This window comes from Echiichthys vipera, assembly GCF_963691815.1.
Source record: "Echiichthys vipera genome assembly, chromosome: 13".
Lineage (NCBI taxonomy): Eukaryota > Metazoa > Chordata > Actinopteri > Perciformes > Trachinidae > Echiichthys > Echiichthys vipera.
Genome location: NC_139838.1, coordinates 11785849 through 11805200, shown reverse-complemented (window position 1 = coordinate 11805200; position 19352 = coordinate 11785849). Strand labels below are relative to the sequence as shown.

General features: G+C 39.1%; 1 protein-coding gene across 1 annotated transcript in view; it reads right to left on the bottom strand.

The window, feature by feature from the left end:
- The window catches only part of csmd2 (CUB and Sushi multiple domains 2), a gene marked incomplete at both ends in the record, with an annotated part of 266970 nt that overhangs the window by 219646 nt on the left and 27972 nt on the right, over positions 1 to 19352 (bottom strand). The window contains one exon of the mRNA XM_083925070.1: positions 4228 to 4340. Coding sequence (XP_083781196.1) covers positions 4228 to 4340 — 113 coding nt within the window. The remainder of the gene's footprint in view (positions 1 to 4227; positions 4341 to 19352) is intronic.

The following is a 19352-nucleotide window of genomic DNA, read 5'->3' as shown; positions in this document are numbered from 1 at the left end:
GGACATTTGAGTTCTAAAAAACGACCAACGGCGATAATAGCATGGTTGTGTGCAAATTTTGCAAGAAATAATTTGCCTCCCACCGGAGCTCTTAAACCTCTGCTCCCACCTCAATGCCAAACATGTTGCAGCTAACGTTGGCAAAGACAACGCTCCTAGGAGGGACTGTCATTAGTCGATGGATCATTTTTGTTTCTGTGTTTTTGAAAACATGGGGGGAAAATCACTCTATGTTTAACTGTTTATTTTATCCCGAGGATATTATTCAAATTCTAATATTATTTTTGCAATGGTAGGTTACCACTTGACTTGAATATACCGAACTAAGCACTGTTTTTTTTTTATAAACCAAAACAAATGTGTTTCAGACGTAAAAGTTTACAAAAAGTTTGTTCTCACTGATAAAAAATAAACAAAATGTTTAAACTCATTGTGTATTAATAGTCATATGCCAAAATCCATTTAAATTGAAAAATGTTGCTTCTTAAGTCAAATATCGATATGCGATTAATCACGATTAATTTATTACAAAGCCTCTAATTAAGTAGATTCATTTTTTTAATTATGTCCCACCACTAGTTATTATTCACAACTGAATTCCAAAAAGATGTAAGCTGAGATATTCAACATTGTTGAATAAACTTGATCTGATCATTTCTGACACTATGGAACCATGGTATTCTGGGTAATGCACACTAGCACACAGATGGCAATCTTTACTTTAAAGTACATTATTCACAAGTTTACTTTTCCTGAGGTAAACATAACACAATCCACTTGCACTGTTTTTTGGGAAGTCACCAAATTGCATTAAATGGAAAATTGTGGAAATGAAGACGCACATAAATAAACAGCTATACTAAGGACGAGCTATCGTCATGCAGTACTACACAGTGCATTCTGTCAGATAATAAAACTAGATTAATTAGAATTCCATTTTGCATACAGTATAATCCATTTCTTCAGTAAACGCCTATCCATCTGTCAGCAGCAGCTGATAGAGTGGACAGCGGCTGGCTAACCTGCCTCCACCAGGCTGATCGACAGCAGATATTAACTGAACCAAAATAGTTTTCATGTCTGCTCCATGGGAAGTAATCAACAGTGTTTTGATTCATTGATTTTATTTCCCCGCCCACCGTAGCAAGTGAGGGCAATCTGCCAGTAGTGAAACAGGCAAGCTCACAGACAGAATGGGAGCATTGATCAATCAATGTAGAAGTTAAAAACACATATACAAGTGGGGGTATCTGTGTGACACTTTACTAAACATGGCAAATATACTGTAGACTGCAAATGTAAAAACCTGCAGGAATCAATGTGTATTGATTAATTTGATAAAATGGAAGAATATATGTTCCTTGAGACATCCAAGTAACAGACGTCAAAAACGCTTTTAAAAAAGCTTTCCATGTGGATTGGTAGCAGACTGCTTGCTCTTCATGTTTGTAAAAACAACTCCCAACCCTAATTCACAAGGTTGACAATGAAATGGGGGGACAGTCTAGTTGAGAGAGAGAGAGAGTGAGAGAGAGAGAGGGAGAGAGAGAGAGAGAGAGAGAGAGAGAGAAAGAGAGAGCGAGAGGGAGAGAGAGAGAAAGCTCACCTGCCTGATAAAGCAATACACCCTGTCCAAGTTTCAGATTATATTTGATTATAAAGTTAAGCCAAGTTATTTGTTTATGAGTATCTTCGGCTCAAATGGAGTGTAACAAACTACTACTAAAGAGAGAAACCAAACTGAGAAAAGGTCTTCTGACAAGAAGAGCTCAAGCTAAATGGAATACTATTTGTGAGAAATTACTAAAGGGGGAAATACAGGGCACATTTTAAAATTACCACCTAGATACTTGAAACTTCCTGAGATGATACACAATAGGGTCTCTCGGTATGTCGAATCTTTGATTACTGCCTTTTCTCAAACTTGTCTCCTGCTAACCATTGTGCACTTTTTCTAAATGTGTTAATCAAATCAAAGCAGAACAGTGGCTTTATGCCAGTGGATTCTGGTCAAACTGCTTCATACAAAGCAGTCTGTCAGCTTCTGTGACACCTTCCTGGTGTTTCTTGGCTGCCTGAGTAGTTCAGTAGCAGAAAACCTCACATTACTCGTGCCGACAGCAGGTATGAGGACGCCAAATAATACAAAGAAGAAAAGATATATTGCTGAAATTTACTGGGAAAATTTTATATTAAATATTTAAATCTGCTTTTAGCTCTTCACTTAATGTTTCTGACATTAAAAATATCTCAGAAAATTACGGGATTGGCATATTTGTTTGAAAAACGTATTTAGTATTTGCTTTAGGCCAGCATGAAATATACACATAATTTTCTTTTTTTCTGTACGTTTACCTAGGCTGCTCTTACGATCCAGCAGATTTAAGCCTGATGTTAATTTCAAACTAGATAAAACAGGTCTAGCCAGAGGATGGAGGTTCATTATCTCTAGCCTCTGTGCCAAGCAGCCCTAGCGATATTTCAGTGGCACAGAGGAGGCAAGGAACCCATGTGTGTGCCCATGAGGAAATTGTCAAAGAGTTTCAAAGGAAGAGCAGAAATTAATACACTATAACAGATCAGAATGACGGGAAGTAGAAAAGGGATTCTGTGTAATAAAGGCCAAATGTGGGGGGTCTTTCCTCCATTCAGTTACAGGGAAGTGATGCTGTGCTTTGCATATCTTCTTCACTCCTTACTATCCAATTAACATTCACTCTAACCTACAAGGCAGAGCACAGCGGGACCTCTATCTTTTCCAGTGTGACATGGGTCATTGCAGTTGCTCTCACAAGTGTCACGTGAGGTGGGTGACCAGTAATTATAGCTTTGCCCTCATTTCCCCTGGTGCTCAGCAGGGTAGGTATTCCTGAACTATTATCGTTGGTAAAAGTCAAAGTCAAGATTTAATTTACATTATTTTTGCTTATTAATTCACTTATATGTGTGACTGTATACTGTATGCATGCAAGTGTATGATATGTAGTGCAAGAAAGAAAGAAAGTAGCAAAAGTGTTCAAACTACAAAAAAATGAATCATTTACAGTGTTAAATTACTGTAGTTACCTGTGTCTGCAAATATATTTGAAGAGACAGTTACATCATCCTAGGTCAGGAGCTAGACAAGTCTGACAGTTTTGTTTCCACTAGTGAAAAAAAAGGCACAGTGCCCCAATAGCCTTCCAGTGGAGTTAACAAACGGTCTCTTTTGTCTTTGGGTTTATCTAGTCACACAAAGTAAATCTCAGGCCTCCCAAGTCGCTTGATGTTGCCTCATCGAGCCACATCCCCATATTCACAATATCTAAAAAAGACTGACACACTCCTGTCAGATAATTAGCCTGATTAGTCACTCACTTGTATTTCCTTTTCTCCTCCCTAAGCTCGCCTTTCCTCCTGTCTGGGTTTGAAGAGTGCAATCATTAATATCATCTTGTCATGGGTCATAAAGCATTCTATGTCGCCATGATAAAGGTCCCAGCCCTGGCCTGGGAAGGGAGAGACGATAACCTAGCTGGATAGCATGGCTTTAAATTAAACTGACTGATAATACAAATAGCTCAGCGCACACTTGGTAATATACCGTAACGTGACTCACGCTATGCACAATATTCTCTCCTTCTTGCTTTGTTTTCGCCTCTTTTTTTTTTTTTTAGCTATTTGAGAGATTTTGATCAGTAGCTCTGAGACCTTTTTCCATTAAGCTATGCAACACTAATAGGTAGAGCTGTCCTTGATTAAAGAAAGTGTTAGTCGTCTAACACTTGTGATTTTGGGATTACTTGATCAGTTGATTTGATGTAAAACTGAGTTTCACCACAAAGAATAACTTAAAAGCACCACTTTTATCAGAGAAGTGTTTATAAGTTTCTTAGAAAATAAGTCATCCAGCATGAAAAAAAGCATAAAAAATGAATAATCGAACAAGACCAAAATAACCATGTGATCAACTAATCGACTATGAGGGGGCAGCCCTTATAACAGGAGTGCCTGAAAGATCCCACGATATTAAGAACATTATTGGCATAAATTACTGATATGACAGTAGTGATGTTGAAAGGAATCAAGAAAAATTTCACTTTAATACCAGTCACAGTCAATAGCCACAAACCTCAGAAATTACTTATTGCACAAGTACTGTACTTTGAGGTTAATTTTAAATTAATCACAGGAGCAGCAGGAAGAGATATGTTTTCCTATGGCTCAAAAACATGGAAATCGTATTACCTTCATAGACAGCTTTAAATCCCTGCCCACTGACTGCGTAGTCAGACAGTAGCCACAGTGTGAGCCTGGAGCCTGTACTCACAATGGGTGAAGGCAGCTGGAACCCTGTTAACCTGAGAAAAAATGGACAGAAGGACAATAACGGTCAGACACACAAAAAAAGATCCAATCAACAGCACAGTTGGTTGCAAGGTCAGGTATGAAGCCCACGTCCATCAAGCCAGCTTTTCCCTTCGGCATTCAAGGATAACTTTCTGTATAATGAGGCTCTGAATCACCCACAAATTATTAAAATGTCAAGAACCCAACAGGACAGAAAACCTCGACAGATTTCTCTGCATCAGCGAAGACAGGGTAACTGCTATCATGTATCTACAGTAAATTAGAAACACAGCATCCATTGTGGGAGAGAACAAACAGTTGAACAGACTACAAAACGTAAAATAGACTCTGAATCAACAACCATTTCTAATAACCAACCAGTACGTTTATGACATGCAATTCAACTGGAAGAGAAAATAAGTGTGATTTATACCTGGAGTCACCATTTCCTACTCTAAAGGTATCTTAAAGTTGTACTGAGATATCTTGTTTCTAGTGGCCTCTTTGTCAGTAAGATGTAACTGCAGGCAAGTCTGTTTTTGAAAGTTAAAGTTTCTTCCTGTCAGACAACTTAGTTGTATGGTAAGGATGTCCTCTTACGTTTTCTTAGCTGAGCTTCCATACCCGGAAGAAAACAGCAGCTCTGAGGAAGGCTGCAGTACAGCCGAAACTGTCAGCTAAGAAAAGGTAAGAGGAGATCCTTACCATACAACTAACTTGTCTGACAAGAAGAAACTTTAACTTTAAAAATGGATAAAAAAGACATTAGGAATACAATCGATCTAAGTCTGTTCTTGGTCACTATATGTGTTGACTATGTTTTTTTTTTTGCTCTTTTGTAAACTGTATTGACACACATTCACCTCTCTACTTCCAGTCCATCCCCTATGTTACCCTCTTAAATACACAAACACACACACACACACACACACACACACACACACACACACACACACACGCACACGCACACGCACACACACACACACACACACACACACACACACACACACACACACACACACACACACACACACATATTCCTATTACACTTCTACCCTTACTACAAACCTGACTTAGAAGTTGGAATTTCCGAATTCCAATTATAAGCGAACGCACCATAACCGTTGGTAAAGATCTGGCCTGACAGACCAACTGCTGTCAGCAGCGTCACTAACATGGTGGCTTATTTACATCCAGCCCATGAATGTCACCCCAGACACGGATATTGGAATAGTCAGCAAAAAGGCAAGTAGAAGTGCTTTTATTAGTGGGTCATATGATCAATCAACATTGTTTTAACTCACTATTTTATAGATATTAACTTAAAAGACAATTAAATAGATGGAAATCTTATGGAGTACAACTTTAAGTACTCTGTGTTCTTTTCATTGTGAATGTCACTTTAAGGCATGTTTCACCATCACTCTAACACACTCTGAAAAGCTGCTTGTATATGTGGGCAAATTTACTTTGGCCTACTAGGTTTCCATTTTCTACCCATGAAATGAGTATGAGCATTTACTCACCTGAACCTTTATCAAACATCTCAGTGTATGAAAGGGGTTCTAATATGCCCAAAAATAATCAGAGAGACTCTTATTTGATCCTACTTTTATACATAGGAGTAAGTTATAGTTTTGCATTAACCTTGGAATTAAGCTTATCTCTTTTAAGATTTGGGAGAATGACAGTTCCCAACAGATGTGGAAATACGAAATTTTGGCCTAAAATAACAATTATCTTCTTCAAAGATACGGACGTTCAAACACAGTCCCCCTGAGGTTGTCCTGGGCATACTTTGTCAATCCACAAAGCTGCAGCCACTCTGTAGAAAGTTTTTGCCATTTCACTGAAAACAAGAACATACAGCTACGGCAGTGACTATTTGAGACATAACAACTGTGATTTTGGCACCTAAAAGATTCAGTGACACAGATGTTCAATAAGTGCTTAATTAAAATATGAATGTAAAATAAAATCTTAAACGGCTTTGATTGCATAATGGCACATTATTACTTCAAACACAGATGAGGACACTAATTCAGTCCATACCACAGTATAAACACGTATTGATTATTCATGCATGATCTTTGATATTGTGGCAGAGTGGCCCAGGTGCACATGACACACAGACACCCCCAGACCATAACAGCAGACCATGACAGCAGACCATGTAGGCAGACCAAAGGCAGCGCTTATATAGTGCCTAAATAATAGTATTGTGCTAAGACACGGGCACATTCAATAGGATGCCTTACACACTAAACGCAAAAATAAAAACCAAACAATGCTAGATTGAATAAAATGTAATTTGTGTCATTTTTAGCAGTTGGTTTGAGTTTTAGCCTTCTCTAGTGCGCTAGTCCCATGTCATACAGCTGTCACTTTGTCTGTTTCATTTAACCTGAAAATATGGCTCAATAAACTAAATGCATTCATTTAGAGTGTGTGTAAAAATTTGACATCATACACCCTCCAAGGAGAACTTCATAACTTCATAAATAACTTTGTGCTGACTCAGAGGTGATCAGTGTACATGGACTCTTGTTTCACTGGGATTTTTTTGTAATGATGCCCATAGAATGCTAAAGTGATTTAGACCTAATTGTTTTTCCAGCTAAGTAGCCTACACCTTTTCTCAATGTTGATGATAAACAATAGTTAAACAAATCATATCACGTCGAATTACCAAAAAAGAATACCCCCCACACCTAACGTTACACTATGTTTATGTCTCATCATAAGTTGTCAGACTTGTTGAGTTTTGCTCATGAAAAAATAATCCAAGCTGATTTGACACTGTCAATTAAACGGATGATAAAGTCAAAGTTATGGTTTTCAACCTAAATGTATCATGAAACTTATCTTCATGTAAATCCAACTCCATGACAATATTGATGGAATTTTCATTAGGATGAATGTTTGTAAAAACAATAATAATAATAATAATAATAATAATAATAATAATAATAATAATAATAATAATAATACATAATAGATTATATTATAATAAATTAAGGTAACGTTAATGCTCGTTTTCGTCGCGTTCAAAATACCAGCTGAAACGTTAGCCAGTTTGCGTATATAGCCTACTGTAATTTAAGGAGTCAAAGTTAGCCAAACTACAAAATTCACCTAGTCAGTTGTCTGATTATGTTGTCCAAATCTGCCGGGAGTCTCTCTCTGGCTCAAAGTCTCTCTCCGGGTCTTTAACTTAATAGTTTTAGCAGATAAGTCGTTAGCTAGCGTTAGGTAGAATTGTTCATTGCATTGTCATTCAATAACGTTATGTAATAAGTTATGTCCCTTAAACAACTAGCTAAGCACGTCACCTCTGAATCGGGGGCTCCACTTCGGGGGCAGCCCATCCCTTCAGTCTGAAGTAAAGTTAATTCAGCAGCCAAGGTGAAAACTGAAAACTGTCTAACTTAGCAGCTCGTGCACTCAGTGCTGTCAGATACGTATAGCCTGAACGCACGCACTGTCGCCCGTGCCCTAGCTCGCAGTTACTTGTCATTTTTGAGATGAGAGATGATTACTGAAGTACAGTAAGTCAGTTATTTATTGGGGACGCATATGTATAATGGTTTGGTGTCCCCCGATTGCACAAAGGTAAACTGCATGACGTGAGTTTGAATCGACACATATGGCCCACTATAGCTGTTTAATTAAAATAACTACAATAAACTCTATAATAAGCCTGTCATTGAATAGCCTCCTGTCCCAATATGTCAATATACATTACGTTTAACATTACTTATAACCCTTTAAAGTTATGGCCTATAATTTTACTTTAAATGAGAATATCATCACTCCTTTGATTTTACTGATTACTTCTATAATAATAATAATAATAATAATAATAATAACCACTAGATATAATATAGTTTGATTTCCTCATCATTATGGAATAACCTAGTCAAAATATTGTAATTTGTTATCCGGATTTTCAGAGGTGCAGAAGTGCATGACAGAACTGATATTCTTCGAGATGATTAATTAAGTAGGCCTACTATAATGATTATTGATCTCTCTCTCTCTCTCTCTCTCACACACACACACACACACACACACACACACACACACACACACACACACACACACACACAAACACACAATAATAATAAAAAAAACAGGTGCCCATTGTCCATTTGCTGCCACAGGTTGAGTCTGTCATCTGTGCATAGACATTAATGTGTGTGCATGCTTTATATCACTGATTTACAGATTTTAGTAAAGGACTTTGTTATTCTCCTGACTTTTACCTCTCCTTAAAATCCCCTTCTCAAGTGCCACTTTATTTTTCATTGTATGTTCTCACAGGCACTCTCTCACTGCATGTGATTTTTTTTTTACCTATTTCATGTCTGCCTTTTATATCCCAGTGTTACAGTAGGAGAGGCCTCAGTGTTTCACTTAATCCTATATACCATATTGGAGGTGGGGGAAAATTGCAAAATGCAATTGTGGGAAAGATGAATTGAACCAAAAAGGGATGAGGACTTTAATAAATGCATGATTTCACTCCACTCTGTGTGATTGTCACAGTGGGATATCAGCTAAACGATGGGACACATGTTCATGCAAATAGCCCCTTCGCTGACCACAAATTGAGTTGGAAGGTAGCCATCTTGGTTCAGCAGCGCACTGCAGGGAAGTTGGGATTGATAGAGGGTATGATGGAGGGGCTGAAAAGGCGGAGAAGGATGTCTACAAACTGGGAGGGATTCTTGCCTCATCCAAATCGTGATCATCTGGCATGACCCAGATATGGCCTCAAATCATTTTTCCAGGCTAAGAGAAACAAAATGGATACCGTCACAAAACACACAGAAACTGGCTTCACATGCGAAGGGAGATTAAATATTGCAATGTGATATGGGCTGTGGCAATCTGAGGCGCGCAGCCGGTATTGTGAAAAAAGCCAGCTGGAGGATTGCCTGTAATCGAGAAAAAGATGCGTGATATGATTGCGACTGAGGGATACAAAAGAATGGATTTGCAGCGCATGTGACTCAAGTGAGTGGCAAATTGATGGAGGGAGAATGAAAAAGATTGAGGGACGGAAGAAGGTAGAAATAGGGAGAAAGAGAAGAAAACAGCACAGTTATAGGAAATCATTGGCTGTTTCTATGGTATGGAAAGCTGCGTTATGCCAGAAACGAGGTCCTCTTAGGAGAAGAATAGGTGTAGGTGCATTGCTGCATCCACGCTGAACAGAATGTGCTGTATGTGTGTGCAAGTGTTTGCATAAGAGCATTTGTGTGTGCATGGAGAGAGCAGAGGTCTATTAAAAGGACTTTCCACCTGACTAGCCTCAGCATCATCTCAATGAAAAACCTCTGCTTCCAATTATCCCACCACTACCCATGGGAACGAGAGAGGGAGAGACAGTCAGCGAGGGAGACAGAGCATATGTGCATAAAGATGGCTGTATGGAAAAAGAGTGGTGATATTGTAATGAGGAGATGGAAGTGTTGAAGAGCATGTCTAGGGAGGGCAAAATATGAAAAAGTAGGGAGGTGAGAGAGGCACCTCAGTACGTGGGAATGTAAAAACTAACCGTGAGTTGAGTGAGGATGAGTCATGGTGAGAAATTCCTTCATTAGGCTCCTCGGATAGTCAGGGATTCATGCACACACAAACACACAGGCCATTTCATTTCATTTTCATACGGGTGTGTGTTTGTGATTACCCCCCGTGCGTGTTTACAGCTGTAAACAGACAGAGACTAAATCAGGCCATCCGTCCTTTAATCTTATTCACTCAGTGAATGTGTATGTGTGAGTGTGAATGTTCTCGGGTTGGAAGGTAAGCACAGTGCTGATACAGCTGATTTTCCCCCAGAAGGAAGGAAGGGGGAGGAGAGAAAAGAGAAAAATAGATACAGCAGCAAGATTTTGATGGCTGAGTAGAGGGGAGACATTAGCCAATAAATGATGGGTGGTAAGAGAGAGACAGGGAGAGAGGGAGATGAAGTGCAGAGTCAAGAACTATGAGTGTATTTGATGTGTATTTGTGTGAGAGAGTGTGTGTGTGAGTGCTATTTCTATACCGGACCCTGTGCAGCTATAACTTGTCAGTGGTCAAGGCCAGGCCAGGGGCTAATACTCTGTTGTGCTCTGTAAGCTCGAACCCTCCGCTGACTGCCAATCACACTAACGGTATGCTGAGAACTAGTGCCCAGTCATTGCAACACACACACACACACACACACACACACACACACACACACACACTTACGCAGTGACCTGCACACCAGTACAGCAAGTAAATAATGGCATATCTCATGACTACTTGTTTGCTTAGGGGGCCATAGTGGCAAGACATTGAATTACTTAAATCCTATCCCTAACTGTTATCTGTATGTTTTTGGGAAAAGGAATTCAATTGTTAAATAGGGTTTCTCTCTTGTTATTTTTAAAAGGATGGATAAATGTACCCTCGGATCTAAACTGTTGCTGTTCAATGTGTGTGTGTGTGTGTGTGTGTGTGTGTGTGTGTGTGTGTGTGTGTGTGTGTGTGTGTGTGTGTGTGTGTGTGTGTGTGTGTGTGTGTGTGTGTGTGTGTGTGTGTGTGTGTGTGTGTGTGTGTGTCTGTGTGTGTGTCTGTGTGTGTGTCTGTGTGTGACTCATCGCTGGTTCTACTTACAGTGAAAAAAGCTGACCATGTAGCCTAGTAGAGGTTAAAATGGCACTCCATTCCCACACATATGATTTGATTCCTCCAGCTAATAGGAAGACTTTCACAAGCAATTAGACTGTATATCTATCAGCCTTCTTATCCTTTCTTTTTTGGGTAAGCTGTAATGTACCGCATCACTTTGCCCAAGGGCATGATCTGGCCTTAATGGAGTTTTATGGCTAGCCTTCAGCGTTCTCAATTTCCCTTAAAATTCATGTTATTTAATCTTAAAGCCTGCAAATGTGTTACCAGTAATCTTAGTAGTTAGCCAAGATTAATAACACATTGCAACCTTTAACATGTTTAAAAATTTACATGTACGTGATGTGGACTTTAGAATCTGGCACTTACATTGAACACAGTTTCCCACAGATGCCACAATATTTCAAACAAGACTGTCATCTTTTCAAATCGAATGGGCTAATTCTTTATGTCTGTCTCATGAAGAATGATGGGCTGGAACATGCTGGTCATTAATATTCATACGTGTATGAAATCACAAGGTATTTACACATCCCCACTGAACAGCAAGGGTGGTTGAGTCTCTAAGATGTCTCTGACGCTGAATGCTGATGGTGAGATAATCAACCGCAGTCACTGCCAACTGAGAGTGAAACTGCAGTAAAGTCATTAACAAACCAATGTCTCCAGAGAAAGAGGAGGAGAGGCGGTGAGGGAGAGAGAGGCTGATATAAGGGGGATAGCAGAGCGAAAGGGAAGGTGAGAGGAGGAGTGGGAGGTGAAAAATATTAGCAGTGACTCGAGGAGATTTGAACAGATGAAGTACTCCAGAGAAAGTAGAAACAGCTAAATAGAAGTGCGTGGGGGGCATGGCTATGAAAAACAGACACAATGTGAAAACTTAAACAGCTAAATAATGGAACATGAACTTCTGAGGGGAGGGAGATGTAAGGGTGAGAGAGAAAAGCAATGCAATAATGAAAACAAGTAAATAATTAACAGTGTCAGAGCAGTGAAAGGATGCCTTACTCATTAGCTGTGTTCATTTTTGGGCAATAAAAGGACATGGGTGGCAAAACAGGACTGATTAGCTGTCATTTGCTGTGCAGAAGAGCTAAAGTCATCTCTAGCTAAATAAAGGATTATATTCATATAATGCTCTTGTATCTAGGGTTTCTACTAGAAAGTGTTTACATGCTGTTATGTTCAAAAAACATTTTCTTTTCATACTGTCTGTCTGAATAAACCTCTGCGTGAAACGCTCCGTTTCAGCGTCTGTCTCTTTAAGCCCCTTTCCTGAAAAAGCCTGGTGTGCTCTTATTGGTCAAAGTTTTTGGGTCTTCCCTATCTGCGCTCTTGGCATCTCTGCACCTCTGCACCATCATTTTGACATCACAACCATACTGAAGTATGGCTCGTTTAAAGGCACAGTTTCTGAATATAGGCTGTGTGCATTTCTCTGTGGATTGAGTGTTTTGATACTTTCACAGTATTTATATAGCATATAGAAACTCACTTTTTACAATACAGAACCTTTAAAGGATGTGTACCTGTGAATAATTGGAGAATTATCAGAACTCTACCAATGGCTTTAATGGAGATAAGTCTTCCAAAGTCTTACATTTTATCTGTTTCTTAAATCTAATTCTATCTAAGGCTTGAGTTATGGCTTATACACACACATGCACACACAACCTAACTTCCCCTGGAGTGTCTTACAGTCATTGAGTGAGTGAGTGATGTGACTGGTTTATCTTCAGGCTATCTGCACTCCATTAACAGTGTATTACATTGCCCTGATGCTATCTGCATCAGGTCAACACCATAGATACTTTTAAGGCGACACTGAGGGATACACAGTCCCTTTTGTTTTTTAGATTACATAGCATACAGAATACTCAGCCAATAACGCAAGTGCAAATAAGTCAATGCATAGTGCTTGAATTACTATTTAAATACTTTTAACCTCCAATACATTGCTTGTTTTGCTGGGAGATGTGCATGAATGGACATGATATGTGTCTTCATAGATCCATAATTGGATGCTTCAATATAGAACCTGCAAATGAACAACCTACAGGCTCTGACAGTAGGGACAAGGAGGTGGAAAAGAATTGCATTCTTTTTTAATTTGTTCACCCCTTGTAGAGACATAAGTCAATTACACTTACAGCAAACAAATCAAGGCTGACAAATGAAACAACGTGTTTCCCTCTGCTCCGCACAAATCGCTTTGCAATAATCCTCAGGCAGAAAACAGTTAGGATTTAAGTAATTCAATGCCGTGCCGGGCCCCTAAGCAAACAGGTAGCCATGAGACATACCGTTGTTTACTTGCTGTACTGTTGTGTAGGTCACTGCGTTAGTGTGTGTGTGTGTGTGTGTGTGTGTGTGTGTGTGTGTGTGTGTGTGTGTGTGTGTGTGTGTGTGTGTGTGTGTGTGTGAGTGTGTGTGTGTGTGTGTGTGTGTGTGTGTGTGTGTGTGTGTGTGTGTGTGTGTGTGTGTGTGTGTGTGTGTGTGTGTGTGTGTGAGAGAGAGAGAGAGAGAGAGAGAGAGAGAGCAGACATAGCACTTATGACACACAAGGATGTACAGTAGAAAATAATCACTGAGAGAAAAGGACAGATGCAAGTCCTGACAGTTCATTTAAAGACACAGTTTCGGACTACTGGCTGTGTGCATTCGTCTTTGGATATAACGTTTTTATACTGATTTTACCTAGACCTGCTTTGTAATGAAGAAGAAATGGAAATCTCACTTTTGATTTTATCATACATACAATCTAAAAACTCATCTTCAAAAATAATACTAGAAACTACAAGTAATATTATAAAGAAGGTCCATTTATGCCTACGGTCAATCAAGGTTATATAACACATAGCAAAGAAGATCAAACAATGTGTTGAGGAGTCAGCCTCACGAGCAACAAGATTCTATAAGTTACAGACAGAGTTTGTGGAGTGGTGCAAGGGACGTAGCATGATGGAAATGTGAGTGATAAAATAAAGAAGCAAACAAACAAACAAACAAACCACTAATGTAATGGCTGAGTGCAATGTTGCCTTTCCTGGAATCTTGCGGATTAAAAGAATATGTGATTTGATCAAATGCAACCATTTGACACTTAAAAACACAATCTTTCTTTCAAGAGTAGAGGCTTTCTCTGTCTCTGACTCATTCCCTCCTCCTGCCCTTTCTATACTACTGTACACAGCCAAAAGTAGGTGGATGCCCCAGTCCTTTTAATTGGTGAGCAAGGCAGCCAGCTAGCAATCTAAATCTTTCCTATAAAGCTCTGGTTGGTCTTTTGTTTCTCCATCTGGATGAAATAGCCATCACTGGATATGGTACCAGACCTCTTTTATGTAGCAGGTATGAGGAAGTGTTTGTATTCCACCAAAAATCTCTCTTCTTACTTTGTATTCATCTTTGTTTATTTGCTCCGTATTACAATAAAGGGATTGTGTATGTATTTTGCATGCACCTTCTGCTGGCTGTTTCATGGACGTACTGTTAGTTTTCCCCGTTCTTGTCAGACGATGTTGGATCTGGCCGAGAGCGGTATGTGTAGCACGAGATGGATGTATAAAATACAATGTTTAATGTGCATATAAATGCGTAGACAGGTTGATTGTGTTAGTGTAGCTTTTTAGCAGTTGGACTGCTTCATTCTCTTCTGTGTATTTTTGTCTATCATTCAGTTCCGATTGTTTTAGTGAGCTATCTAACATGCAATGTTTTCACGTGTATCTGCTTTGGCTTTCGCCATTTTGTGTCCTGCACTGCGCCCAAATGTATATATGTATATTATATTTATGTTGTTAGGTGTGTGTTGAGGACATGTGACCAACGCTGTTTTTCTTCTCTCTTAAACACAGGTATGTTATTTAGATATATTGTGATTTAAAATGTATATTTTGTGATGCTGTGAGGTTGCAGTTTAAGTATGAGTGAGACATCTGAGAGCAGTTTTATATAGGCTATATATTACTCACTCACTCACTCACTCACTCACTCACTCACTCAATCTCACTCTCACTCTCACTCTCACTCTCTCTCTCTGTGATCTTCTGTTTCTTCATCCCTCTGCAGAGGGATGCCACTAATAATCTCCAAAACAAGGTTGGGCAAAAGATCTGATTAGCCAGCAGGGCTAACAGGGACACAATGACCGATGGAGCACCCAACCAATGCTATTAACTTTCTACTTTCTACCCGTCGCTCTTCTTTCATTCCTTGATGATCAAAGAGCAGCAGAGGGAAGTGGACAGCAGGGGAAAAGAGAAAAGGGACAACAGCGGTGTGTTTGTGTGTGTTACTGAAGTACAGCACTGGTACTGATCTTGAATTAGCTGCAGGCTCTCACAAACACTGATTTACTCTTATTTCATTCATCTTGTTTCTGTATACTCGACGTCGACGGACTCACCTTAAGCCCCTATCTGCCTGACATTAATGCACTCTATCTCTAAATTACGTCTTTGGTTTTTTGTTGGTATTGAGGCCAAATTCGTTTGTTCTACTTTAGTTCTCAATATATTTGCACTGTACTATGTGTAATTTCGATAGACTAATTTAAATCCTTTATGATGGAATCCACAGCAGTATGTTTACATAAGAATATGTGTGTTAAAGGGTCTGTGCTCTCAATACTGAAAAAATGTTGGCTGGAATTGACTGTTCCTCAACTTTTCAAATACCATTTCCTTGGTTCCTTCTCACAGCCTGCACTGGCGTGTGTTAACACGCATGCAAAGACTATCAAAACAGAGAACAGAGAAACTCAACACACAGAGGGGGATCGACTTTTTTCGCTGCACAGGACGCCATGACTCCACTTTATCTTTATATAGCAAATATTTGTTTGCTGCTATATTAATCCTCTTAATGTCGAGTACAGTCCCTTTAACCTTTGTCTTTCAAACCACTGAATAAGCCCAAGTGCAACTGGTCACATGCAACAAGTATCTAATTACATGCCAGGCAAATCCTTTTGACACAGCATGTGCGTGCGTGTGCGCTATATGTGTGCTTTATCCATTATCACATTTCACAAGGTGTTTGGATAACTAATTAGGCTGCTATGCTGTGTGTCTCCCAGGGATAAACAAGAGAAAACAAAGGGAAAGGTTGAAATCAAAGGAGACAAACGTAACGGCAGCAACATTGAGGAAAGAAACAGAAAAATCAACACAAGTTTCAAAAATATGCCAGGGATTTGCCTAAGCCAGGAAACAAATGGTGCGCATGGAGAACGTGTGTGTTTCACGGTGCTGTAGATTACAGCTAAAAGGATTCTTCAGTTTTCAAGCATGTGGTTAAGGGGGGCTAATACCATGCCACCATATTGTTTTTGTTGGCTGTGTTTGTGTTGGATTTCTTCTGAGTCCATAGGTTTGGCAAAGCAGTCTTTGACTAGTGGGCATTGATCTAACCATTTAATCATCACTGACCTGCAGTAATATGCTGCTAGTTAAAATCAGGTTGTCCATAATTGGCTGAATAATAATTTACTGATATAGTGAAACCTTCCTTAGCCCTTAGCTGTATAGCATTTTGAGGTGAAGGTTGAACACAATAATAAAAAATATTTTAATCATGGAAAATTAGACATGGTGTACTATTGACCAAAACTGTGTTGTAATTTACTGTGCAATATGTTCAGATATACAGCGCACATAGTTTTCATTTGAGAATTTCACAAAAATAATAGATTAAGTTTCTTCAAAATGAAAATTATACATTTTTATAAGCTTGATCAATCCAAAATGACTGGAAACAAAGAGAATTCATACAAGTGAAAGGTCTGCTACCCAGTCTGCACTTCTCCATCCACAATGTTAAATCCAGACATGTCGTACATGTTCAAACTGCTGCACGTGCGCATTAATGAATTGAAATGTGCCTCGGGTATTGCAATTGCAGAATTGTGACTGACGTGATTTGCATAAGTTGTCGAGCAAATCAACCAAATTAATTCCCTGCAGTGAGAAAAGCATAACATCCACCTCCCACCCTTTGTAAGGTAGTGTTAATCAATTTATATAATTAAATTCTTGGCTTTGTCTTAGTTCTTGTCATATTATGTGCTATTACTCTGTACATTGAATATCAAGCATGTAAATAGAACTCTTGCAAATCAACTTCAGCTCATTAGTTTTTTGAATACACAACTAACAATTGGAAAAAATGACCTGGTGGTGATTGATACAGTTGTCATCAAAAGTAAAACCTTTAACCATATAAAGTTGCTAATTTGTATTAAACGACCTGTAGAGGACAGTATTTTCAAAAGAAGACATCATTACAAGATTTAATTTCCCAAAAGAGATACAAGCCATTCTTTAAATGAATAAACCGACACCTGATAAAAAACATGATTTATGAAAAGAGAGAGAGAGATATCTTATTAAAACAACCCAACACCAGTTGGACTACTATTCCCTGTCTTGTACAAAAAAAAGAAGATAAATACAACAGAGAAATCTGTTTTACAAAGGAACCCTTTGCTCAGATGCTTTACTTCCTATAGTTACTTTCTAATAAAGTAATCGCTTGGTAGCCATGACAACAATTTATATTTTATATTATTTCAATTTTTTTTGTTGGACAGCTCTGCTGTGTTATCACATATTTATCTAAATTCTGACTTTCCCCTAAAACATAATGCTCTTCACAAAAAATATTCTAACAGCAAAGGGAAGGTTAATTTCTATTTTATTAACTGGGACTGTCCAAGGCAAAAGGTATGATTATGTAATTTATTTTTTCAAGGACAAATATTAGCTAAAATATTAGCAGGGAGCACTACAGTACATGGTTGTAATTATATCTCTATTTCTAGGGATACTGTTTTCATCCTTGAAGGTTTAAACAGGCCAGCCTCCAAAAGGTTTCAGTGCATTCCTTTGACTCAAGTATGACGCAGAGCACAGAATGACACGTCTTTTTGAAGGGTGCGCTGCATATTCAACATTTCATTTCATGCTGCTGCTGCTGCAGTGTTTCCTGTTAAGAACACTGATAGGCCTGGGAATGGAAGAATGTCAATATAGCAATACACACATTGAGTTATACACAGGATGTAGGATATAAATTCACAGCCATCTCGTTGATTATTTCTCTAATCTGGGGTTACAGGGCCCAATAATTCTGCCTCACAGGTGCGCTGATGCCATAAATCTCAACATCGTTTCACTTTTTCCCAGCATGAGATGATGAAAAACAAACTATCACTCTTCCTCCTGTTTTTAGCAGACCGTCGTTAAAGCTGGCGTTGATAAGTGGCAGTCTCTCCATTAACAGGCCTGACTCAAAGGAACCATAAATCCTATGGTGTGCGTGTGTGTGTGTGTGTATGTGTGTGTGTGTGTGTGTGTGTGTGTGTGTGTGTGTGTGTGTGAGTGTGTGTGTGCGTGTGTGTGTGTGTGTGTGTGTGTATGTGTGTGTGTGATTGCATCTGCATACACATGTCCAGGGTTGTGTATCTACATACGTATATGTGTGTGTGTAGGGTACTGTTGAATAAGATGCTCAGTCGTGACCACAGGCACAAATAAATAAAACCATGCAGCCTTGAAGCCATATTTCTCTCTCTCTCTCTCTCTCTCTCTCTCTCTCTCACACACACACACACACACACACACACACACACACACACACACACACACACACACACACACACACACACACACACACACACACACACACACACACACACACACACACACACACACACACACACACACAGTCAAACACTCCTCCTCCCTATTTGGATAAATAGTTTGTGCATGGATTCGCACAACATCTTAATATGAGGTACATATGCACAAAGACAAAGAATGAACAGACAAAGAAGAAACTCATGTGTTCACCAGTGTTCACGTCATTTTCCCAAATATGTGTAGTGAGAGATTGATGGCCGAGTCCGTCACTGACAAAGAATCACTGCTGTGGCAAGTGTTCAGGCAGGAAATGCTGCTGTATACGTCACCAGCCTTCACCCTGACCTACAGATTCTTTACAAGCTTGACTCAACATTGTCTTTGCTCACACATATACTATGAGAACACATCAAATGCTGGAGGAGTTTAATCAATCGATATAAATACAACTGACAACTCTTGGTGTCAGGCCATTTCCAGCTGTTTTGTCTGTGTAGAAAAAAATGGAAGCCAGTGTCGCAAATGAGAATATGGATCAATGGGCACACAACACCCCCCCCCCAACAAAAAAACCCAATCATATGATGATCAGTCAACGAAGATGTAACCAATCAGATTTGTCTATGTAAATCCTCATCGTCATGAACACCCAGAGCAACTTACTATATAAGGTGAATGTGTCAGTGTTAAAAATCACAACTTGTTTCCGCTGAT